The 26,783-nt window shown below is 43.1% G+C and overlaps 1 protein-coding gene across 8 annotated transcripts in view; it reads right to left on the bottom strand.

Moving 5' to 3' along the window:
- The window catches only part of NHSL1 (NHS like 1), a 184,419-nt gene extending 158,714 nt beyond the window's left edge, over positions 1-25,705 (bottom strand). For 4 of the 8 annotated variants that reach the window (XM_048299709.1, XM_048299710.1, XM_048299707.1 and 1 more), the window contains exon 1: positions 24,398-25,385. In XM_048299709.1, coding sequence (XP_048155666.1) covers positions 24,398-24,755 — 358 coding nt within the window. In that variant the 5' untranslated portion in view covers positions 24,756-25,385. Of the gene's footprint in view, positions 1-24,397; positions 25,390-25,454 lie in introns of those variants that run through there. The other 4 variants (XM_048299704.1, XM_048299706.1, XM_048299705.1 and 1 more) reach the window with 3 other exon arrangements.
- Positions 25,706-26,783: the final 1,078 nt, after the last annotated feature.

The following is a 26,783-nucleotide window of genomic DNA, read 5'->3' as shown; positions in this document are numbered from 1 at the left end:
AAAACATCCCAGATATACAGCCTGTGGAGTGGCACCAGCTTCCCAGTCATCAGACAGCTTCCCAAGATGCTTAAGACTGGCCTAAGAAATTAACACAGGTGGAACCAGTTTAAAAAACAACTCTAATGAAAAGCAATTAAGCAGTAATTGTACACAGGGCAGTAAATAGCTACCCACCAATATGCCTACTCCTACCAGCACATCTACTAGCTATTCTATAGAGTGTTCCCAGCTAAACTCCCTATATAGCCATGCCTCCAAACACAGTCAGGTGAAAGTGTGCTGAGTCATAATCTCCCCCATCCCACGGGGAATTTCAAAATCAGGCCCCATGTGCACCCTACATAGAAGACAGGTAGTATTAAAGGACATGCTTTTTAGAACACTAACTTGTCCTAACAGGAGAGGTTTTTGGGAAGCATCAATACCAAAGGAAAATGTACAGAACATATGAAAACAGTAGAGATGTGCAAGGGAGGAGGGGTGGAGGAAACAAGCAGGAAGAGGAAACTTGATTTTAATGCAAAAAGAGATGTGACACCGCTGAACGCGGCAGACAGGGTTGAACTCAGAGAAGGAGAACTCCTCCCATCCTGGCTCCCAGAAAAGCAGGATTATGGGGGCAAACTAAAAGCCCTGGATTTCCAGCAAAACAGAACAAATCAAAAACATGACAAGCACAGACCTGTCTGCCTGGTCATTCACGCTAGTTTCTGGTTGAATTAAACCCACCAATTGTGAATAACCATATTAAAAAAAACTTCTTCAATTCCTATTAAAGCAGCTGCAAACAGGAAGGAATACCCTGTCTTCTGCCTGTTTAGTATCTGAGAGGCAGCTGCTGTCCCCTTAATTCCAAACCAACTACCCTCTGCTACTGCAACACAAGTCACAGACAGTTGTGCCAGGCTGGGAAGTTCAGTGACTCAGGTTTTTCAAGACTTAGGCATTTTTAATTAGTGAGTTGTAATGTAGACTAACGTTGAGCAAAACTGGTTTAATTTGCATTTAATTGCAGCAGTAGATCAAGCAACACAGGTCTGGCATCGATTTCAATAGAGGAAACTAATGAATACTCAAGGTGTGCAAGACAAACAGGAATTTCAGCTAAGCAAAAATTCCAGTCCCTACAGACTAAGACAAGAAATGGGGAGAGAGCAGGGAGGCATACTCAAGAGAAATACAGGAAGCAAAGTTTTCCATTTTGACATGCCAAAAATACTTGGTCCTCTAGGTAAAGGAATTAGATTTATAAATTATGTGGAATCAAGAACACAGACCTGGATACACAGAACTTTTAATTATTAATCATTGCCTTATTATTAATCAGAGACATGAATAAGGAAAAAAAAACATTGCTGAACTAAAGCAGAAGAAAACTCCCAGTGTGCAGACCAAAACCCACATCAATCTAAACCAGCCAACAGCCCCAAGTCCCAGACTACAAAGCCTGCGAAACCTCTTTTCCAGTTTTGTCCTTTCTGGTCCTGTTACCATCAGTTCAGCAGGAGGGATAGAAAGGGCTCCTATTTCACACCAGCCCAGCGACTGAAGCTCCTGCACTCTGACTGCCTTTAGTCTGAAGAGATCACCTAATGAAAAAAACCCATCATTGTCCTTAAAGAAGTAAAAAAAAAACAAAAAAACACCCCAAAGCTAACAAACCAAGGAGATGGGTATCAACTGAGTTTAGGCATTCAGGGTTACCATGCAAGGTAAGTTACTGGACAGGAAATCCAGGCTCCCAGGTCAAGCAACCTCCCAAGAAAATGCTTACTCATGAATGGTTGTAAAGTAAGAAAATGCTGGATAAAGAGCTCCTACCAGGTTCTTTTACGTCTTCACAGTTACCTCCGCTTGGCTTATTTCTGTGATCACTTTGGTGCTGATCTGGCACACTGGAGAGAGGGCAGAAGCTGTTAAGGTGGGCACTGCTGAAGTGAATGAACCATGACGCCTCCAGCACGGACATTACTCCTATTACAGTAAAACGGTTGTCCCTTCTGCCAGAAAGCTTGCCCTTGGGTTAGCAGGCTGAATTAGCACTGCACCTTCACTGGATCTGGCCCAAGGAGCCTGCAGCAAGAGCAGGAGGAGAGGACAAAGGGTGGCAGCAACCTGCAGCTACAAAGATCAGGTGTGGTGGGCTAAGCCCTGCCAACAGCTTGCTACCACCGTCAAAGGGGGCATTACAATTCTTCTACATATTCTTGGGGTCATAATGCAGCTGAAAGAGGCCTGAAACATTTCATTGGTGCTTTGTTACTGCCACCTCAAATACATGCCCCGCACCAAGCTCTTCTGGTGTATTAGCTATGATTGGGCAGGTTATGCCAGGGCACAGTGTAGATGTTCCAACAGATAAAACTTACTGAAAAGACACAGAAGCCAAAATCAGCACAGACTGAAGTGCACTGTAGCTTTATGCAGAGCATCATTCCAACAGCTAAGCACACATGCTGCACACAGCAGGGAAGACCTGTTCATGAATTATGGTGTGAAATAAGCATTCTGTATGGGAACAGGCAGCAACCATACCCCTCATACTTTACCTCAAAACAGTAAGAGCTGCAATATAAATCCCTCTCCCAATCACTACACAAGTCCTCCTGGTTACTGCTCTAAAAATCCCAACTCAATCTTATGCACTTGTTAGATCCTTGCAGGCAGCTCAGGAGACACTGCTGACACCTGTGTAGTGACAACTCGCAGCCTGGTGTCTGAGAGCAGCAGGCACTACCTCCCACAGCCTTGCCACAGCGCTGGAGCCCCTCTGGGCTCCCCATGACCCTGCACAGCAGAGAGTAAAGTGAAAAGCTCTCCAGGGAAAAGCTTGGTAAGGTTGGTAACAGCCATGGCTGTAAAATAACACAACAAAAATATGACACCACAGGTAGAGGAAAGAAAAAGCAAAACCAAGAATTTTCAAAGCTTTCTACTAATACATGCATAAACTAAAAATAATCAAAGCACCTGCAAGCAGCAGGCACAGACTTCATTTAACAGGTGATGAAAGACACTTATATTATTTGTATGAAGGTACAAGGCTTCCATGGCAGCAAAGAAACCAGAAATAGAACATTTGTTATCAATTCTGTGCTCTAAACTAATACCTCATTGTTTTTATCCCTGCTATATTTTTTCTTACTGGCTTCTTTTTAAACAAGATATAATGAGTAACAGATGCTACAGCAGTGCAGGCCTCAATGAAAGGGTAATTAACAGATGAAAGTTCAGCAGTTGTTTCTAGTTACAATCAGATGAGCTGTATACTCCTCATCCCCTAAGTGAAGGGCAGGGATGAGCAAGCCAACCTCTGCCTCCATTCCTTACTGTAAAATGGTACAAAGCAGTACCTATCAAGTGGGACTTGGAGGTACTGAGATAAAAAACCTGAGTGGTCCAGGTTTGGTTTAGGTGTTGCCTCCAGAATTTAAGAATTGCAAATACTTACAATATTAGCTTCGCCAAAATTTTAAGACTATTCACTGCATATAGTAAAGCTGATTAAATAATCAGTCCTAGACATCTATTTTGACCAGTGAGAAATATGTATTACACAGATTCATTGCTAGTTAATCATAAAAACCTGTGCTTTTTCTACTGTAAATAAAGCTTATGAGGAAATAACTCCTGGAGCTCTGCTGATCTTCCAAATGTAAACAAATGAACGGAACTACTTGAAGAATGTGGAGGAAATGCAACGTTTCAATGAATGAATGCAATGTATGGCTTCAAATAACTCTAACCCAGTGTAGTTGCTACTTGTTTAACTCCATTGGGCAGAGCATGGTGCTGGTAACACCAAGGTTGTGGGTTCAATCCCCATCTGGGCCATTCACTTAAGAGTTGGCCTTGATGATCCTTGGGATCCCTTTCAACTCAGAATACTCTGTGATCTGACTTAGTAGATTGCTTAGTTTCATTGCTGCTTAGCTAACCTTAGAAATATGTCAGTTTGGGCTTGGTTGCCATTTCTGCTTCAGGGTTTTGTTGTCAAATACTTAAACTGCAACCATAATAACAAGCAAACAAGGCATAAAATAAGGACAAGCTTGGTTAGTCCTCATAATTATTCAGCTGAACTTTAATTCCTACGAGAGTAAGACCAAGTGCCTCAAAAGATTACAAATGAAGCATCTTTCCATAAGTGTAAACTAGAGTAACACTGATACAGTTGAAAATATCAGTGATGAGTGATGAGACACACAGTGTTTCAGAAATAAAACAACATTTCTTTGGGGAATTGCATTTCCCAGAACAAATTTCACCTGGCAGTAACATGAATGACTCCATATCAGAGATCAGGCCACACATGCTTATAGGTAGCATGGGAAGTGGGTTAATGAAACTCAACCTGTAATTTCTGAATTACTTTTGATAAAAAAATAATGGTTTACAACATTTTCTTTTGGGGAAGGCAGGGCTTGGGAGAGAGTGAAGCATGTTTTGTTCTAAGGACTGTGAGGAAAACTTTAAAAAAAACCAAAACCACAATACCCTAAAAAGAAAAGAAACCCTAAAACCATCCCCAGTATACCTTTGATACTAAAGACAATAAATTACTACCTAATGGTATTTAATTCAAAACCCCCTATTTTAGATTAATACATATATAAACAGATAGCAATTATTTTTTTCCTCTAAACAACAGGCTACCAAACCCACAAGCTGAACAAAACTCCTGAAAAACATACTTATACCATTAACTGCTCTACAGCTTTAAAAATAGTTCAGGACAATTTACTCAAAACCATTTACTAAAGAAAATATGTAGCCTTATATTTAAACACTTCAGTATTTATTATATCCTCTGGGAGCGGTTATGGAGACCTGAACTACATACCAGCTTATAGCAAAATAACTAAATCTGTTTTCATTTCACACTTTGTGCTAATTTTCAGGAAATCTGCATGTGCACATTTATTTTGGAATCAGATGCTTTTTCAAAATGTTGCCACTGGCATTGAAGAGGTGGAAAGAGGCACTGCCAACACCAAGTGGTTATAAAGCAATGGAGGGCTAGCCAGCAAAGTACCACAGCTGGCTCCTGTTTGATGTTATTTTCTTGAGTACCATCAAAACCAAGGGCTGCTCCAACTCCTATTTATAGGCAGTATATGGCCATGTTTGCTCAAATCATTCCCCCCATTTGCTCATCACAAGTTGCAAGATGCCCCGTGCACGTCCCATGCTGCCTCTCTGCCAGCCAGTGATGTTGTCCATCCCCCTGTGGAGTATGGGAGCACCTACTTGAGATCATTGCTGCTTTTTCATCTGTTGTTGTTGTTATGTGCACACCAATACAGAAGAATGCAAAGTCAATGACTTTTTAAATGAATGCAATTGTGAACTAATGTCTCTTTCTTTCCTCAACATTAAAAAAACCAAACGTGTGATTTTCAGAGTTTCATAAACTCCAGTTCCGTATAGCATTTCCTTTCTTGAAATCCAAACCTGTTTAAATGTCTTGACTTAAAGCTGGAGGCTGGTGGAACTACTACTGCTGCTTCATCACTGCAACGAGGGTGCTTTCCTCCTTGCTTCTCAGTACTCCCCTGCGTCAGGTTCTGATCTGGGCCAGCTATGGACCAAGTAAAATACTACAGCAGGAAGTTACTGGTCACCAGCTGAACCATTTCAAAAGATCAGGCTCCTCCTACAACAGAAAGGGCAGTGCTGCCCTGCATGGTGGGCCGCAGATGTGGGCATCCCTACAGAAACAGCACCAAACACACAAAAATGCTGCACTACATTCTTACATAAGCAAAAATTCTCTTCTTTTTAATAACTATTCAAGTCCCATTGCTACATCACCCTGGTATCTCAAGGTCTGTACTACGGCCCTCTAAGGAAAACTGAACACCAGCAAATCAATCAGCTGTGCTCAACACTGGTCATATTTGTCAGCTCAACACAAACTGATATGGGCTGATTTTATTTTGGTTTGCTCCAACACCAAGATCTTCCCAGCATCCAAGAAGAAACCAGTTTGTAACCAAAGTGAGAGTGGTCACACCAGTACCCTACTGGACAAGCCTGAACTGCCACTTCTTGGGGGGAGAGTGAGGGGGCTGCTGTAAGCTGTCATCACGGAGCTGCCACTGACACAGCATGGATGGGTCAAACCTCTCCTGCCACAGATGGGCACAATTAAGACCTGAAAGCCACTACTGCCATGTGCACAGGTCCAAAACCACAGCTGGCATGATACCACTCAAAAAGTTGACTGAGGAGTGCTAGACAAAGCCCAGCACCAGGAAACACAACTGTGGAAGTGCAAATCATAGGTGAAAACGTGAGTGCATCAGCAACCTCATCATTGAAACCTGCTTTTGAGGCAGTAGTGAGTGCAAACAACGAACAACACAGGCAAGATAAGCACAGGCTGTCTGCCTATCTGGATTGGAGATCTCACACTTTCATGTGTTAAAGTATGCTTTCCTTTACCACAACAGATGTTTCATGATATTTCCTTTACACCTAAGTACAGAAACTGTTTGTTTTCCCCATCCCCTGCATGCAGCAAGCACAGGACTCCCACAACAATGCTGATCTCAGCATTCCAGCACAAGGCATGTCCCTGTCCTGCCCCCAAACTCCTCAGAAAGGCTATGCCCTGGCAAAGAAAACTCATGATCTTCAGGTATTAGTACAGGTATTGTGAACGCTGAAATTTAATTTTATATATATATTGAAAACTACTACATGTTCAGCTCAGTGTTTGTCCATTTCCCAATTCTGGGTTGCCAGCAAAAACCACTCTGAAAAATTTAGGACTTCCTATAACGAAGAAAAATTGTTAATCATCCTGCTGCCAAAAAAAACATCTTTATTCAGGTATTTAGAAATAGCACCCTATCATACCATCTGAAGTGTATTACAGCAGATTTTCACAGGCAGCAGTTGGAATTAAGTACATACCTTTCCATTTGGTATTTTTCACTGTGCAGCCTTAGTCTAATTTCTTTGAAGACACTCAACTATTGGTCTGGCAGAAGCATAAGGAACAATTTATAGCAAAGCCTCAAAATTTTAAGTCAGTGGGAGTTAAACACAAGGCCTTAAAAAATTCTAGACCCTATCTCAGAAGCTATGTAAAATATTTTTCCCATTAGCACTTTTCACATCTAAAATTTCAAAAGCCACTGCAGACATTTACATCTACCATTCACAAACTTTTTACTGGGAATCCTTCTGAGATTCATATTACATAACTCAGCTGGGATAAGTATTTGAGAGCAATTAATCACTAGGGATATTGCATAGACATCTTCAGTGAAATTTACTTAACCAAAGTCAAAAAAGGCATTTGACCCTTTGCACAGGAATCCTTAGATGTACCTCATAAAGTAATTTTAGTATGTACATCACCATACTTTACCAATTTATGTGGTAAATCCATTCTTCAATTTGTTTGCAAGGGGTTGCTAGAATTAATCAAAGCAGGGATTCTTGAGGAAGGCTTTTCAGGACTGTTAAAGCAGAAGGAAAGATTTCAGCCCAGGCATTAACCAGCAGACTAGCAAGAAGGCAAGCTGGATTTGAAGGAGCAAGCATGAACCACAGTGCTGCAGAGTGTGTCTCTGGGCATGCACACAGCCAAGCAGATGAACAGGAAATCCAAGACATTTTTGGGCCACTGCAATATTGATCACTAGAGAAGGTACTTTTGTGGTAGATTTCCTACAGCACCAAAATAATAGAAATACTAACTTCATACAATGCTGGGGTAAGAATCAATGCCTTGTATTTAAAGGTCTATGGAATGTTACAGGAAATAATTACATTATTTTCCTTTATTTATTAAAGTCATCTTAATCATCACAATTATCTCAAGTCTGCAAAATACCAGGCACTCCTACTGCCTTCCTCCTCAGATCTGGTGGATAGATTTGGCCCTATGCATCAAAGCCAAACAGATCAAAGTGCAGTTCAACAGGAGGTAAGCCAATTCCAGCCAGACCTTGTGCAACCTATGAACTGGAAGGTAGCTTAATCCATTGGGATCTCCTGTTTCACCAGTGCTGAGATGCAGGCTCTGATACTGGTTTGTATGGATGTGGCAGTTGACCTTTGAGTTTTCTTTGGTTAACTGTAAAATGGGAATTCTGCCATCCTCAAAGCCCTTTTGAAAATTATGAGTGAGAACATCTTTAGCTATAGGTATGGCCACATCGCAACGGCCCCATCCATGCTGTGGCTCCCGTTGAAACATCAGCCTTCCAGGAAGGGATGTTGCTCTTCCATTTAAGGATGGCAGTGGTATTTTCATACAGAGGTTTCTCACTTTGTGCATCAGCCCATTATTCTGCACCCACAAATTCAGTACTTCCAGTTTCCAAAATCAAGGTCTGTCTCTACAAGATTTGCAGAGGAAGATCTCTGATCTTCAAGCAAGCCTAAATCATCCTAAAGGAGAGTTTGCAAGGTTACAGTACAAGACTGCTATAATCTCTATAATTTTTAGAGATCTCATAGGGATGCTGGCAACCATGAGCACTCTCAGCATCTGCGGTGCTCATAGGATTTAATCCACAGCATTTTAACATCTGTTGATTTTTCACATTCATTTTGGTTTTTCCCTAAAATTCCCTCTAGGAAAACAAGTGACACCCCTCCCCTTCTCTGTTTATTTTTCCTTCAGAAACAAACCAGCCCCCCACTGGCAACACTAAGACAGCACATGCAAGAGTCTAACTTGCCTTCAAAATGAGTGCAGAAGACAGAACTTCTTAGTTCAATGGGACTGATGCCTGCCTTATCCTAATTTTGTTTCTTTTCAGTCCATCCCTTTCCATTTGCGCCATCTGCTCTTGTAACCACTTTACTTTTTCCATCCACAGCAAAACAGATTAATTAATTAAACACAAAGGAGGCAGCTAGATGAGCTTTAAAGGTCCCTTCCAACGTAGACTAGTTTATGATATGACAGCACAGGTAGCCACGTTCCCCCACTTTGTCATCTCAGGTCTCCCCAGGCCACTGGCAGAAGCCCAGCTGGGAGCCACACTGCCAGCCCAACAGGGCACTGCTACAGCTCTGCAGGAGTCCTGCTCTTACACCACACTCAGTACTGAATATTAATGAAGTTTGATTAAAAACACAAGGAAAATCCTGAGTTTGGGGGAACTCTGTTTTCAGATTTCAATATTGCAAAATAGGGCCTCCAGAGTGTGTTCCTGGATATATCACTGCTCAGGTTGCTACTTCCACTGCTGCTAATTCCCTCTCCCCCCAAAACAACACCCTCTCCGTTTTTATAGCATTTCAGTGAAGAAGATTCTCAGCAATTTTGACAAAAAGCAAACTTGTGATAGCTAGAGGTACTGAAGTAAATGGGGGAAAGCTAGAGGGTAATAGGGCTCAAAAAGGGTTTTTCCATAAAAAAGTAATTTTTAAAAAATGTACCACAATCCACACAAAGCAAGCTGTTCGCAGAGAGAAGACAAAAGGAATACAAGAGCATTTCCTATGCAATAGATAGGCAAGATGTTTATCTAAAACAATTACCTCATTAGGAAACACTGGGGGATATCCTCTCCCTGAAAGAAAAAATTAGAAAAAAACCCCCAAAACTTACCTACACACTTTTAACTTCTTTCTCTCTCCTACATCTTCACTATTATAAACAGACTCCCAAAGTGCCAGCCTCAGCATTTTTATCTCCTGAAGCAGCAGACTCTTGCCTATGAAGGCAGCGCTTCAGCGTAAGGATGCACTGAGCTCTGAGGATGTGAGCATGGGGGAGGGAAGCTTCAATATTACAACCCATCCATCAACCACTTCTATAAAGCTCTTTTGTTCCAAGTTCATACTTAGCAACTCAAGGTCAAAACCAATGTTGGAAAATGCAAATCGTAAGTCAACCCAGACTTTCACCCCATGTGTCTTCTTGACCTCAATCGCAAACAAGAAACAGGCAAAAAGAAGTTTCAGCTACACTATTTAAATAAAAATGGGTATTGAGGAATATTAACAAATGGGTATTGAGGAATATTAACAAATTAAAAATTACTGTGGGTTAATCTACACTACTACTGATACAGATTAAAAAGACAAAATCAGAATATATGCATTTAGGATTAGCAGGCCTTTACTTTTTTGGGTTTCTTACAGTTTGGGCAAAGTCAATCAGTTGATCTCACCTGGTAGGGGCTTTTCTGTTTGTTTTTTTTTTTATCGTATATTGGGATTTGATTTTTAGTTTTGAGTTGTTTTTTTTCTTTTCTTTGAGAGAGAGAGACACACACACAAGGTTTGATTGAAAGCACCACAGGGAAAACTAACTGGTTTAAAAAACCCCAACCTTTTCCTCTCTGGTACAAAACAAAGGAACACATCTCTATTAGCCTTTGTCTTTAAGAAGTCCTGGGTCAGATGTTGGCAGCCTTCACAAAGAAGAAAAATAGTAGGTATTACCAATAAAAAGCAAGGGTTTCATTGCAGCCGAGAAAACAGGATGTATTCCACAGGCTATAACTATTCTCCTCAGAAACACAATACAGGGGGGAAAAAAAAAAATCATTCATTATGCTGAAATACTTAAGAGCAGACTTTTCAGTGAACCCCATTTTTGCAGGATTCCACAGCAGAAAGCAACAGAGGTGCCAAATACCAGAGATTACAAGCTTATCCAGTGGATATTTCCCAGAGGTACTGTAACAAAAATCAATTTACATGGACAATAGAAAGACAGTGTAAGACAAGAGAACTCTGACACAGAACTCTGATCCAGTATTTAAAATCTCTTAATTTCAGATGATCTGGCAGTCTTTAGAATTGTCATCACAAAACTTCTTAGAGTTTTATTCCAACAGCTTACATATAACATCTTTCATATGGGAAAAGTCCTGCCAAGAGCTTTAAATATAGCTGTATTGAATGCCAGTTTGGCTTCCTCCATGTGAATTTGGACAACTTTAACAAGAGTTTATGAACTTGCATTGGGAAACAAATGAATGTATAATGATAGTTTGCCATCCATGTATGTAAGATATCAGTTATGTAAAATACCAGATGATATTGCAGTCTAACAAAAACATTTTAAAATAAAACTATTTCTCTCCAATAGCTTTGATTTAGCCCTTAAATCACAACTTTCTTCTAAAGCACCATCACACAGTCCTGGCAATTAAGTCAATCTAAAGGGTTGCTTACTTAGGGGAAGGACAGGAAAATGTGTTTAATTAGCAGCAACTCAGGCTACTGAGGAACTGCTTTATTTGATCAACTGCTGCTGTGGATGATCTTGTAATTCTCATTGGAGTTTGCCTGCTTGCCCCAAGCAAGATGAAGAACAGAACTATATGGTATGTTTTCCATCCTGCTTAATAAAGCTCCCATCAACAAGCAAAAAATAGGGTACTGTAGTAACGTAACCTAGATCCTAGATAGTTTCCAAAAACCCAGCCAAGGATCTTTGTCAGAATTTCAAAGAGAAGCCGCTGCTGAAATTCTTAAGCATGCGGAAGGGTTGTTCAGGACTCCTCCTGCGAACAGTGGATGCTTTTCAATCCCTAAGAGATTACTGCCAACAGTATCTGTAAGGTGAGACACTGGAAACAGTTTCCACTTTCTCCACTGGAGACAGTTTCCATCTTTCTGAGATCGAGTTTATCACCTTGCCTGTCAACAGAAACAGTAGGTATTTTTATGGAGAGTATTAAAGCTCTTCCCAAGAAGCGCTGCAAGGTCAGAAGTCCTCAAGTAAATAATTATATATAAAAATAAACAATATTAATTATAATTCTTAGAATGTGATTTTTGGGTCCCAGCTTTATTACTCAATTAACTAACGCCTTCCCTTGCCCATCCTTTTCCAAATAAATGTGAAACAGTCATGGTTTAGGAATGGTATTTTCCAATTTAGTACTCCTGTTAAAACCATGCTACCACTCGCTCCCCCCCACTCCAACTGGAGGCACAGGTGGAGATAAGAACAATTTACTGGAAACAGCAATGACATAAGAAAACAAACAGCAGCAATATTAATAACAAAAGGTGTAAGACAAAAACGATTTACAAGGAAAGCCCACAACAATAAGCAAATACCAGACGGCTTCCCTGGACACCTTTTCTTAACTGGGGAAACCCCTTCTCCCCAGAAGAGAGAGAGAGTGAGAGTGAATCCCTTTCCCCCCTGCCTGCAGCAATGACCTGAGGTGGTACAGAATAACATCTTCGTCCTGGCCACATCCCCTCCCATATAAAACTTAACCCTGTCCTGGCCAAAATGAGGACAGACATTTACTGAAGGCCACAGAGTACCCCAGCTCTCTTGATCAGGTTGTCCACCTTGGGTCCCATCAGCACTCCCCTTGGACAGCCTCCCAGTAAGAAGAGTGTATTAGTGTTCCTGGTTACAAGGCTTTGACAAGACACAACGAGAACAAACTGTAAAACAAGAAATTCCATTTAAGCATATGGAAGAACATTTTTACTGTGAGGGTTGTGATTGCTCCATCCCTGGAGATATTCAAAACCTGATTGCACGCAGCCCTCAGCACCTGGCTCCCATTCAGCCTATCCTGAGTAGGGGGTTGGGTGGCCACAGTCAGAAGGTAGTGACCAATAACTCAATGTCCAGAGGGGGATCAGTGACAAGTGGGGCCCCTCAGGCGTCCGTCTGTACTGGGACCAGTTCCGTTTAATGTCATCAATAACGTAGATGAAGGGATCAAGTGCACCCTCAGCAACTTTGCAGATGACACCAAGTGGAGTGACACGCCTGAGGGTGCGGGATGCCATGCAGAGAGATCTGGATAAGCACAACACATAGGCCCATGGGAACACTATGAGGTTTACCCATTCAGTTGCAATGCTCTCAAGACAGGACCTTTGGTGACTAGACAAGCAGCCTCAAGAACTTTTCCTTGAAAAGTTTCATTCCATTCAAACTCACTGTCTCAGCTTCAACAACAGCCACCAAGGTAAGGGGAGAAAGGTACTGCAGCACAGGGCACACAGTTAAAGTATCTTTTATAACACCCTGCAAGTGGAGGCTGTGCTCTAGGGCTTATCATGCAGAACTTTCAGGCTGACAGTGAGAAAGACTCTGCTCCCTTCAGTGTTCACATACAGAGTTCATACCCGTGCTTGCTATTTGGTGCTATCTGCCTTTTGTCAGTCAGCCATTTTTCCAATTGGCTGTTTCTGTCAAAAGCAGAGATATTCTGGGGTTCTCCCTAGAAAGTTCAAACTTGCACTAGAGGTATACCCACGCTTTCATTTGTCTTTGGGATTAGGTTTATTCATATTTTTATAAGCCACTAATAATAATCTAAAATAGAAATACCATATGTGCATAGATGTAACTAGTGATAAAACCAGTGGAGCACAAACACACCAAGTTGACGGGAGCTCGAATGAAGACAAGCTTTTGTCTATCATGACCTAATTCATTTTTCTACCAGTTGCACTACAATGCATTTAAATCATTTAAATATTTGATGTGTTAACCTGCAGCAGATTCTCTCTACATACAATGCTAACTTACCCACTCTTCATCATACCTTTTACAAGCTCCAGCTATTTCCAGACTGCAGCAAGTTTCACAATTAGTCAGCAAGGTTACTAACAGTAAAAAAATGTTTTGTAAAGAAAAAGCTACTGTATTTTGTATGTTGGGAAAAGGAGTGGGAGAGGAAAACATGCTCAGTTAGAGCAACAGGGTCAAAACAACATGCCTTGAAGAGCACTCCCCTCCCATGTTACATACCACACTCTTCAGAGGGGACATCACAAATTACAGAATTCAAACCAAACTCTGCAATGAGTGGGAGCAGGCAAGATAATAAGCACTGCAGATGGTTTTAGTCTTCATTACCATCCAGTAGACACAATGTCTCTGTAACAGATATGGACAAACAGAGGCTTTTGTAGCATGACAAGCTAAAAAGCACCAAGAGGTCTATGTTTTTGTGGTATTTTTCACCTCAGGCAAGAACTCTGTGGATTTCTAATTACCTGCTCTTCCTCTAGACCTCAAAAAAGCCCATAACTGTTGTGAAACAGACCTTTTTAAGCCACACTTAACTAAATTACCATATTCTGGATTCACTTGTATGTGTTATGACTAGACTTTCTCAGGGCAAAGAGCCTTCTAACTCAACTTAAATCTGCATTGTGGCTGTGCTGTGTAAGTGCTTCCTAATGTTTTAAGGAAATTTGTTATCACAAACAGGCCAACACTGCAGTTTAACCTTCCTTCAGGACAAGCGAGCACTGCCTCTCTCCTCTCCATGCGGATTTGGCGAAGGGTAGCCTTGTCCTACTGCTGACCATCAAGACAAGGCAGGGCAAGAGAACTGACTCACACTTGTCTTGTTTTCTCCAGCTTTCCTATATTTCCTGAAGGTAAAGATCACGATTATAGATTACAATTCCACATATTCCATAATTATTATATAATTATAACTGCAACAGTAATTTCAAAATCAACTGCAATAAAGTATTTACATTGAAACCACCCTTGTTATGATCACGCTTGCCTACCCAGGACAAGGCAAACCCTGTGCGATGCTACCCAGGATTTCAGAAGCGCAGAGGCAGAGCCACTTCAGCTCATGTTGCACAACCAGGGCTGAGCCCAGCTACAGCCCAATGGGGTCAGGGCCCCCCCTCCATGGGACTGCTCCCTGAAGGGCTCAGGCTGCCCCAGCCTGCCCAACAGGACTGCACATGCTCCTCACTGCGAGGGCAGCAGCCAGAGATACCGGGAAGGGTGTTGGCCCCGTGGAGATCGGTTGCCGTACCAGTTTCCCATATCTTGGTTTCCAACAAGGTCACGAATGCAACTGGTACAAAACCATTCAGTTCTGGCCCCATTAATCACCCTTCTAGTTCCTAGCATAGCCATTCCCTACGGCATGCATTCAGCCATGCAGAATGAGTTTATGGTAAGTATGCTTATGCCTTAAAATACTCGATCTTCTATCACACGTTATTAAAATAAAGTTAGCAGGAGGAACCACATAGTGACTACCCACCTTTACTGTAATAGAACAAGGGAATAGCTCAACAAACAAATTGTAGAAAACTGCATCTAAGCTAACACACCGAGACATTTATGAACGTTACTGTGTTTTCATTCTTTCTTCCTCATAACAAATCTAGAACAAACTTCTTTCTCATATTTAAAAATCTTGACGTTCTCATAAGAGGGCCTCCATGTTTCCCACACTACAAATCAAAATAGTATAAAGGAGGCTATAAGCATGTACTTAATTGCATTGTTGTTCATATACACATGAACATATATCTTTGATCTTACAGAGTGGTCATTTTCAGAAATTCTTGGGTTCTTGGACTTCTGCAAAGAAATATTTTTCAGTGTCTAGGACATATATTGGAGGGAGGAAAAATAATTCAAAATTTGAGTAGGAAGGATTTTATTTGGATCATGTCCACAATAATGGGTGATGGGTCTTGCTGTGTTATCAATCAAGCTTTGCTTGTGCTATCTTTCTTCTAAATTGAAAATCAAATACCGCAATTAATGAAAAGTTTTGTAAAAGCTTGTTCCGATTTCCTGGTAGTTGGTTTCTTTTTTCTACTTCAAAATGTTTTAAGCATCTCTAAGGACAAGGTGGGTAACAACATTTTGAGATTTTCATTTTAACTTCTAATGATATTGCATTAGGCAACCATCATTTGGTTTCTCAATCCTCCCAAGCAGATTCAGTTACCATGAACGAGATACCGAACAGGAAGGGAAAGACAACACCATTTGCTTGGGAGCTCTTCCCTCCCATACAGCAGGAACAAAAGGTGCCACTAGAGATAACCCACAAAGCACTCATCTCGGGTGCTGCTGAGCTTCCTGCAAGCAAACTCCATCTCCTGCCAAAAGCTAAAACTTGCTAAAGTAGAAAACAAAAGATAGATACCCATTTGCAAGGAGAAAGACTGAGCTTGCTTTCTAACTCAAACCCAAGATTTTGAGAAACTTTATGAATGTAACAGCCAGACACAAAGAATGTATATAAGCAAGCAATATTTATCCCACCACATAAAAGCTGATGAGAGCTCTTCTGTAGCCAGCATTTTGACCCTAAAAAAAAATTTAAAAATTGAGAGGAGCAAGAAGAAAGAAGAACATGCAAGTACCACACATTACCACTTAAAACATACTGTAGAAGTCTCTTGTCGTCATTTTCCAATTGGTTGCTCAACCAGAAAAAAAAAAGAGAAATCCCACCATTGTCACTATTACTCAATATGCTTGAAATTGCCATAATTTTCCCATTAAGATTAACATTTGCATTTAGTGCTAGTAGAAAAAAATAAGTTCTGTTCTTCAGATATCATCCATAGTTCCGATATACTTCAGGAGGCAGCTGTTCTAGTCCTAATCTCTGAAAAGTAGGAGCTAAGTTAATTTAAAAATTACAATCTTAGATTAATCAAAATTTGGTTAGCTAGGCTACAGCCTGATTACAGTAAAAGGAATGTCCAATCAACTAACTTAACAGATCTACTTGTTATCAAGATGCCAAATTTCAAATTAAAACAGAGCTGCTGCTCACATTAGGGAAATTAAACCTACTGAAACATTAAAATGTCCTTTAAGTTCAAAAGTTATAAGAACTCAGCCACAGACACACATTAAAGTCAGTTCCTTTGAGGATTTTTTTATTTCAAGTAATACCTTGATAGTCTCACTTCCACCATTGTAATGGTGTAAATGGTTTTGCTCTTGATTTATACTCCTATAGCAGAGCAATAGACATATTTGGAAGGGAAGCAATAAAAATGAAGAAAAGGGCATGCTCAGACAGTTATTATGGTGCTATCCACTGTGCCACAACCCCAGCCAGTAAGGCCTTACACAGGAGCTAACACCAAGGAGTTACAAAATAGAGGGGTTGTCATGAGAAAGCCAGAATCTCCATCAAATTTCACCCTTCCCTGTCTCTGCCTCCCATCTCCTCACCTCCTTCCTCACTAATCCAACCAACAGGCCTGCAGAGAGTGTTGTGTTTGAGGAAGGGGAAATGCTGAGTTTTAACAAGTGACATGGGTGGCAAGGTGCAGAGCAGACACTGAAACTGTCACACCTCAGAACAGGCAGGGCTGGAGATGGAGAGGCAGCTCAGAGCATACCTGGAGTAAGTGAGGAGTCTAAACTACTAAAGAAAATGAGGAGGAGAAAATAAGAGGAAGGAAATAAAAAAATTAATCAGGTCTTAACCTAAAAACTGTGTAGTCCAGTGGCTTCAACAGGGTAGCTACCAAGAGGAGTGATAGCAAAGCAATTATTTGGTTCTGCCTCTCTGCAGGAGTAACAACCCTGCCTTCAGATTGCTTAGTGCCCTAAGCTCAGTCACATTCATTGGACCTTAAACATTTATATTCTAACTACTCCTAGTTTTTAAATGGCAATGAAATCTCATATGCACAATGCTGATTAAAGGACAAGAGGCCAATAAATAAATAAATAAAAACAACCTAACTTAAACCACCATAATTTACAAATGACAAAGAGGTAAAACCCATGACAGCCTGAAGCCAGAAGCAGCCCTGCCCAACTAAAATATGGTAGGATATAAGTACAAACAACTTGCAAAGTCCACCCACATTAATCTGTGCTAAACCCACAGGTAGCAAAATATTTTTTTTCTAGTCTCTTAAGTAGCATGTCATCCAGGCTTTCTGGAGACTGCCATCCAACCAGCAGGTTTCCTATCCAACCTACAGCCAAGAACAACATTTAATTAGCATGTTTAATTGATCTTGTTAACTGTTAGGGTGGACAGCTTTGATCTCGCCTGCTGATAGCTAGTTTAGGACTACAAAAGAAACTGGGGCTTGCATAATTGCCAAGCTTTCGATGTGTGTCTTTTAATTCCTTCTATTTCCTAATCCCCCTTTCTGTTTCTGCTGCACTAGTGCTCTGGATAACAGGAAGCAAAGCACATGCCCTCATTTATTATATCATTTATTTGAGCATGCAGGCAAAAAAAAAGGAAGATGAGGAAAGGGAAATTGCTGCTCCTTCACCCAGAAATACAGAAAAAGGCCAGGAATTACCACAGTGAATCTGGCCTGGGCAACATTAAGTGAAGTACCCCACAGATGAGAGCAGCCAGCACCAAACACTTCAGAGGAAGATGCAAGAATCACTAAGCACATGAGGGGTAATCTGCTCCCAACACCCCTTGAAAGCCTCTTGCCACTTTCTGTTGATTAGAGGCCGGTTTAAATTCCAGGACAGAGGGTTTGAGGAACTTCAGTGGCTTTCCACTGTGTTGTTTTATGTTTGTTAATAGGTTCATCCAAAAAACTGTTCTTCTGCTGGAGATTCATATCAGCTTAGAGAGAAGCCTGCAAGACCAAGATTACTAGCTTGCACTCAACCAATACGAGACTGTGCCAATACTAATAGGAAGAGAAACTTCTGAGGACATTTTAGTGTATCCTGAAATATCAAGCAACCTTCAAAATAGATCCTAATTGAAAACAACTAAATGCAAGTATGTTTAATTCATTAACTACCTCTCCTAAACACTGTTTTCCTGAATGATCAAGCCAGTCATAAGTTCTACGGAAATAAATGTTCGTAGGTGGTGTATAATAGGTTCCGAGCAATGTACAAAGCAGCTCTACATTTCAGCCAAAGAGTGTCAACTGTTTTCAGAACAGCAAGCCAAACCCTCATCAAACTGAATTCAGCTGGAGCTTTGCCACTCAGCAGGACAACGACTTGGCCCACCATCCCCATGGGAAATCTTTTTCTAACTCAGACTTTCTTCCTGCTTATTTCAAGTGAAACCTCCCTTGGATCAGGTTGAATTTCCACAGATAATTAGTCTTGCACTAGCTAAATAAAACAACAGTTGTATTGCTTCTGAGCAGCAAACTGAATAATTACAACAGGGTTAAAGAGAAAATTTCTTCTTTTCTTTCCCAAGGGGGACTTAGGAATTAACTGTTTAACATGGTTGAACTTTGCTGTTGAATCTTCGTATTGCACAGCAACAGAGAGAAATTCCACAGTGCAGTCACCTCAAGCATCTGCAATCATAGATGAACTGTAGCTCCCAAATAGTGCTAGAACAGAGTTCTTCACCTAAAAGCCTGTCTTTTCTCACCAAAGCTTTCTCAACAGCACACCGTGGTTTTGGTGGTTAGTTTGGGGATTTTGGTTGTGGTGTGTTTTGTTTTCTTTTGTGGGGGTGTGTGTTGTTTGGCTTTTTTTTCCCCTAAACCTTTTCCTAAACAAGGTTTCTCCTTGTTGTTGCAGGATGATGAATATCTTGTATTCTCTGTCCTTACACCAGAAACTATAGAAAGCCAGCCAGCCCCTTCATCTCCTGCCCACTGCTGATACTGTCTCAAATAATGCTCACTTTTGGTGGCTTGGGATGGAGGAGGGGTTTCCCTAGGAATAAGCTGAATAAAGCTTCCTGTTCAGCTAAAGCAGGAAATGTGCTCCAGTACTGCCTTGCACACAAAGCGTGGAAAATACTTACTAAACAAAATAGCAGGAGATGAAGTGTAAACTGGATTGTCCTTCCATCATGCAGACAAATAGAAAGCCATACTCCCCACCCCCCCAGCTCTCTTGCATTAATGTGCTTAAACTTGAGGGGGTGGGGGGGTGGGGGGAAGAAAAACATACCTATGTATAGATGTTGGGCATCAAAATCAAATTATTATGCTGTGCCTTTAAAATCAAACACTGAAGGATTTTAAACAACACTAATTAGGACGCAGCATTTCCTCTCTCCCACAGAATCGGTTTCTTCTTGTTAAAACAGGAGGTGCAACTGGCCAAACCCCATCCTGCTACTGCAGACACTGAACCAGAAGTTGTCTTTAGGTTAACCTCTCAGCATCTCTCTCAAATCATCTCTTCAGAAAGACTTCAAAATAAATAGCAGAGAAGATGGAAGGGACAGCCTTCCAGTCTGTCGAAACATTGTGATTTACAGGGTTAGGGTTAACATTAATTTTTGCATAAATAACAGCAGATGGCAGAAGACAAATATTAATGGAAAAAATGTTGTTCTTCATGCCCTACAAAAACAATGACTGTTTAAGGCCCCACAGCATTTCCCAAGAGCTGGCCTTGTAATTCATGTAAGATTTCTCTGCTGCCATCATGTGCCTTCTGAGGAGCCATGATCACTTCAAAGAGGCACTTGTCCTCATCCACCCTGACGTTTAAGAACCGAAAGTGATGAAAAACTACATCACCTGATGCTAGGTCACAGCTACAGATGCACACTGCTAGAAAATAAAAAGCTGTTAGGCAAGTCTCATGGTGTAAAACACATTATGGCAGCTGGATGCTGGAAACATACGACAAAACATCATGCAAAACAGCAACACACATAAGCTTAATGAAAACCTGATGAAAGACTGTTAAAAAAGTACTGAATCTAATTAATTCTCTAGACGTGGCTAGTGCAGCTGAACTAAGGTCACAAGTACTGCATATTACACTTGAATTTTACAAACTGCCTTGAGCCATTAGTGCCTCCCACCACCATGAGTTATAAACCAGTCATCAGCCCATAGGGACGTGTCTCATCATATTTTGATGTCCCTTCTTGTGGCACAACACCCTGCTCATTATGCAAAGCTCAAATACATGTCAGGAAAGCATTTTACTAAGTGGCCTTAAAAATATCCTTGTATTGAAATCAAGTCAAGCACAAGTTTCTCAGCTGGGGGGATATAACGAGAAACTTCTCTACCACTCTAAACAAAAAGTTAAAGAGAGCTAAACCAAACCAGAGAAAGCAGAGTTTATTCTAGTGAACCCCTGAAAACTCAACTATCACCAAGACTGCATGCATCTGAAAGCTACCTTCAAAATCCTGAAGCAGACATGAAATTAAACTCCCCGAGTATGTAGGGCATACGAGTACAAAACCCTCTGAAAGGAGGCCTTCCAGCTGAAGGGCATGGCAGAATTCCAGCCACTCTTGAGAGATGGGGAAGTCTACCCCCAGTAAGGGTTGCAGACATAGCACCCACTGTACTACAGCACATCCTTAACCAGTTTGCCACATCTGAAAGTTCTCTCCCATGTGGAGCAATGAATGGATGGAACTAATGCATTCACTACAGAATACCAGGGAGTATATAACAGAAGAGAAACAGCAGAGATCATCTGAGACACAGTTACCTATTCATACTCTAATATCTAGATCTAGGAGCATATGGATCCTCCACACACACAAGGACACACTGTACAGACAGACCAGCAAGCACAGTCAATGACTGCAGAGAGTGACTAACTGAAGACAAAAAGCTTTGTTCTGCCTGCTTTCCCTCCCTCACACCCCTGCCCATGCTCAGCAAGGAACAAACACTAATGGACCCCTGTTATCTGAAGGGTACTGCATGTAAACTTTACTTTGAAACAAAACTTTGATAGCGCAAAAATAAAAAACCCCTGCAACTTTGGTATGTACTTTCCCAAGCACCATAGACACAAATAGCATATCTTTTACCAGCTGCCAGTCTGCAGCTACTTCCCAAGAAGTGGTTGTGACCCAGATTTGAAGCTTCCTAGTCCTCTTCTGGTCCTTCCCATACAACATCATTCTGGGATCTCCGAAGTCATTCTGGGACCTTCAGTTGAAAGAGGAAATTATTGTCCAGGCCCCACAAAGAGAACAAAAGGCAATTATTCAAGTAGAAATTAGCCATGATTTGAAAAGCAGGTGAACAATGTCCTATCCCCTCATCCTGAATGCAAGAGCAAATTACTCCAGTCATCTGACACAATGTCATGCTGTACCTGTGTACTTCTGCATCACAAGAGGTGCAGTAGTTCACAATATCTGCCCCACAAAAAAAAAAAGTTTATGATTAGTAAAAATCTAGTAAATGGGAAAGTAATTATACAATCCTTGTTGTTCTTACAATCCTGCACCAGCAAACAACTTTTTCCATGAGGCTTCAAAAATGGGAAGGAAAAATCCCCCTTGCTGTTGTTCCCAAACAAAGACAGTATTATTAAACCATTGCCTTTGTTTTCCATATACTTCCCTTTAATGTCAGGAACAGGGTTAAACTTGCAGACAAGCCTTGATGGCGTGTATCACAGAGATGTTCATGATTCTAACTGCAATGGAGCATCCTAACTGATCTCCTTGGCCAGATTGCAGTATCTAGAAAGCCTATAAGAATTGTCATGGCTTTATGTGCAACTTCGTGTCAATATGCTTCGCCTACACATCAATTCCTAGTGACTGAATAGGTAAATAAAATAACCTTCCTTTACAAACAAAACAAAAAAACACCTCAAAACAACAACAACAACACCCCAACAACAAAAAATCCAAACAAAAAAACCTAAAAAAAATTAGAAAGAAATAATCATTAATTCTCTTAGACTTCAGTGAACGAGATCTTTGAAAAGTAAATATTGGCAGCAGCAATGCAGCTTTCAAGTAGCAAAACTGAATGGGCAGAGATGGCAGAGATGCCACTTAGCAAAGAATTTAAAACCAAATAGAAAAAGCCAAACATAAGAATTGCATCCAGTTTTGAGCATCACAATGACAAGAGCAAAGACCATCAAATTAAAAGCAATAACAGGCTTAGCCTAAAGAACCGAGTTGTAACAACAACAAAAATTCATGAATATACAACTTGTGCAAAACGATGACTAAGAAAGAAGACAATCACTAAGAGTCTGACACATAGAATTTCGGGGTTTGTACAGGGCAGCAGAAGCTTATTTCACCCTAGCCTTTATATACTTTGCATCAGTGTATGGTAATTATTTATTTAAACTAAGATAAATAAGTACTGCTTCCTATCAGGCAATCAATTTAATACACCACTATACTGCAGGTATCCCCAGCAATAACACACTCACATTTCAAATGTGACTGCACCATGCCACGCCAAATTAACATAACTATATTGGCAGAAAAGGTTATACTTGTCTTGGTGAGGAAGAAATGGCCCTCAGTTTATCATACAGTTATAAAGCACCTAAAAAAGTAAAACTAGTTAGCACAAAACTTTAGCCTCACATTTAAAAACCACAAGGTTTGGTAAGGATGGCGAAGGTGTCCTCCTTTGGAGAAACCACATACTCAAGCATACCATAAGGAATAACTCTGCAATGAAACAGGTAAGTCACCCATACAGGGCTCATACGCTTTAAATCTTATTTGTGAAAGGCCTTCCTTATCAATTTTGCTCATAAGTGTGCCATATGCAAAGTAAGCTTTCTACTTCCATTTAAAATAAAACTGTCGGTGGTGTCTGAGCAGCAACCCTATTTAGGCTGAGCTTACGCCTTATACAGCTGCCACAAAAGTTGCAACACAATTCTTTGGGTTCCTGAATGTTTCCAGCACATTGAGAAAGCTACGCTGATGTTGCAAGTTATCTCCCACATTGTCTGTGGGGAGCTTGGTCACACATAAACAAAACTTCATGTACCAGATGCAATTTTTACTGGATCCTTTCTCCAAAGTTGGGCCAAGCTCAGAAGAAAAACGAACCTTTTCCTATAGCTCTGTGTAAGGTGTACAATTAGTCCCTTCTGAGGGCCACTTTACAGACTCTGAAAGAAACTTAAGAACCGTCTCCCCATGCTGCCACTAATTAGGAAGATAAGGCCGATTCTGCATCTTGCTGCTTGGGCTCTGTATGAAGTTGAAATTTCAAGTTTTCAAGTGCACAATGAACAGAAGCTCGAGAGAACCGAGAGACACAAAACCAGCTGCTAAGTACATGCAGGTTTCTATTTACTGAGGTCTTCCCATGCACATACAAAAGAATTAATCAGGCATGTGGGCTGAACTGTCAGAAGCTCGGCTGATCCCAAGTCTAGCGCAAACCCGGCATAAACACATAAACAAACTCCCCCGGCATCACAGCGCTATCAGCTCCCGGCGCTGGCGGCCCCCCGCCCCCGGCCAGCCCGCTGCCCGCCCTGCGGACACGCTCTCCCCGGTGAGCGAGGGTTCCGCCGTACAGAAGCACCGGGGAAACACTCGCAGCCACCGGCCCCACTCGCTGACACCGCCCCTCCCGCCGAGGCCAGCGACATCCAGGGCCGGAGCCGCTGGGACGGAGCCCGGGGCCGGGGTCTCCCGGAGGGGGATGAGCAGCGCCGCGCTACAGCCCGTGGGCACCGGCGGGGCCCGGGAGGAGCCGCGGCGGGACGGGGGGCGGCCGCCTCCACCTGAGCACGGGAAAAGCGAGACGGGGATGCTTAAGTTTCCCTCTTTTCCCTCTTTCCTTTTCTTCTTCTTCTTTTTTTTTTTTTTTTAAATAAATCACAAACTAGAGCCCAGCCTGCCGTGCCAACAGCCCCGCCAGCGGGCGGCCGCTCTCCGGCCGGTCCTCCCGCTCCCCAGGTCACCCCGCCACGGTCCCAGACGAGCTCGCAGCGCCGGGGAAGGGTGGTACTCACGGATCTTGACTTTGCGATGGTCGAGGCGGGCGAGGAGCTCCTCCAGGGCGCCGAGGCGGCGCTGGAGCCGGGCGTTGCGGTGGCACAAGGAGTCCGCTTCGCTGAGGATCCCGCCGAAGATGTCGCCGGCGCAGCGGGAGAGGTCGGAGAGCTGCATCAGCAGCGACACCAGCGCGTACGAGCTGACCTGCTCCAGCGACCCGAAGAGCGGCACCGCGCCGCGGCGGCGCCCGCCGCCCCCCTCCGTCGCCCCGGCGTGGTCCCCCGGCGCCGGGCCGCCCCGCTCCGCGCCATCCCCGCCGGCCTCTTCCAACCTGCACAGCTTCAGCGGCTCCAGGGTCCGCAGGGGAAACGGCATCGCGGCCGGGGACGGGGGGCAGCGCGGGGCACGGCAGCGGGAGGGGTGGCGGGGAGAGCTAGGCGTCCCCGGCGCGAAAAGTCTTCATCCGCGCAGCGGCCGCGGTGACAAAAGTTCAGAGAGAGGAGAGGGAGGGAGAGAGGGAGAACAGCACAACAACAACAAATGAATCGGGGCGGGAGGGCGGCTGGACTACGCGCTCCGGGGCCGGGGGGGAGCCGCCGCCGCCTCGGTGCAGGGGGAGCCCCGCGCGGCGCCCATGTGCGGGAGCGGCCCCCGGAGGCGGGAGCGGCCCCGGGAGGAGGGAGGGGATGGGAGGGGAGGGGAGCGCAGCGGAGCGGGGCGCAGCACCGCCGCACGGCGGGCGCGGTGAGAGCCCGGGGCGGCCGGGAGACAGGAAAGAGCCCGGCTTTCTCTCCCCGAAGTGAGGATGAGGCGGGGAGGGAGGGAAAGAGGAAGCGTGGGAGGGGGACTGAAGCGCCCTGGATGCGGCCACAAAGGAGGAAAGCCAGCCAGAGGAGGAAGGGAGAGAAAGCCGGGACCAGCTCCACCTGGGGAATCCCGCGCCGTTGCAGGCACTTTTCTGAACGCACCAAACACCCAACCCGGAAAGCGAGAGCTGGAAAAAGAGGAGGAGGGAATGGAAGGGGAAAAAAAAAAACTCCACGAACCTGGGAAAAGCAAGAGGCCGCCGCCTACCTGTGGCTCCCCGAACTGGAGCCTCACCCTTCCCGGCCAGCCAACAGCCAAGGTAGCTGCTCCCGGCCCGGCCCCGCGGCGCTCGGTCCAGCAGGGCTCCCTAGGGAGAAGCCAGCCCCTCCGGCCTCCCCTGCTCGGCGAAAGGGGCCGAGCAAGAGAGGGGGCAGGTCTCGCCTCAGCCCTTTCCCGTGCCGCGCTGTGGGTCAGGCCGGAGGTGTTGCTCCGAGGCAGGGGAAGAAGAGCAGCCCGTCTGGGAACGGCATGTTCTCTGTGGTTCATTTTTAGTAAGATTGACACTAAGGTAGGAAAAGCAAAGTCGGACCCATGACATCGACTGTAGGAGCACCAAACGTTGCATATAATGCTGGTGTGGACCGAAGGCAGGTTCCAGCCTTGGAAGCCCCCGCACTTTGCCCGCGTAGGATACAATCAGCTCTTCATGGAGATGACGGCTCTAATGAGCTATTCCCCACAGAACCAATTTAGCCCACAAGCAACTGTCAACAGCTGCTATTTAATTTTAATTGGACAATGCCCTACTGGCTGTGGCTCCTGCTATATGATAAAGAGAGGAACCCAAGCACTCTCTTCTTGTGGGAAAGGGCCCTGGGGAAAAGTGGTTGTATAGTCCCTTCCTGCCTCATAGCTTGTTCTGGCTCCTGCTGCAGCTGATGAATCTGTGTGATGAAAGAAAGAGAATCAGTTGGAGAGAGAAAGGTCCGGGGACATATCCAAGTTCATTAGCATCTTGAGGACACACAATTTATGTAACAAAATATTCTGCACCATAGTATGTATCATCCGTAGCTTTAGCATTCGTTACTTAAGGGAAACCTGAAGAAAACCATTCCACCGGTAGTGTTTCAGAAATTCCTTGGTGCATGGAGAAGCATGGGGGCAAGGCTGCAGAGAGAGGAATACAAACCCAAGGCTTAGTGGCACACTCGAGAGTTAAGATTCACAGGAAATACTTGGGAGGGTGATAGTCATAGTAAAAAGTGCAAGTCACTAATTCTTCTCTTACATTAATCAAGGAAAGTTTCATCTTCAAGTTTTCCCTGGGGGGTGGGGGGAGGAAGCAATGCCATCTAGTGTTAAAAAAATAAAGAACAAAGCCTTCTTTCTTCACACCTCTGTCCAAACAGGTTACCAATGAATAATTTTGCAACTTGGAATGCTCTCCCTGGTTTTGTGTTACAGACAGTACCACTGACTGCACGTGTGCAATATATATAGAAACTGATGAGAAGAACATGGTGCAAACAGGCAAAATGGTTTTTAATCAGGGGTTTAAGCACATAAAGAATCCAAAGAAATAGTGTTGTGATG

The sequence above is a fragment of the Corvus hawaiiensis genome, chromosome 3, assembly GCF_020740725.1.
Source record: "Corvus hawaiiensis isolate bCorHaw1 chromosome 3, bCorHaw1.pri.cur, whole genome shotgun sequence".
NCBI classification, from domain to species: Eukaryota; Metazoa; Chordata; class Aves; order Passeriformes; family Corvidae; genus Corvus; species Corvus hawaiiensis.
Note: the sequence above shows the minus strand (reverse complement) of the source record. Positions and strands in the feature narration are given on the sequence as shown.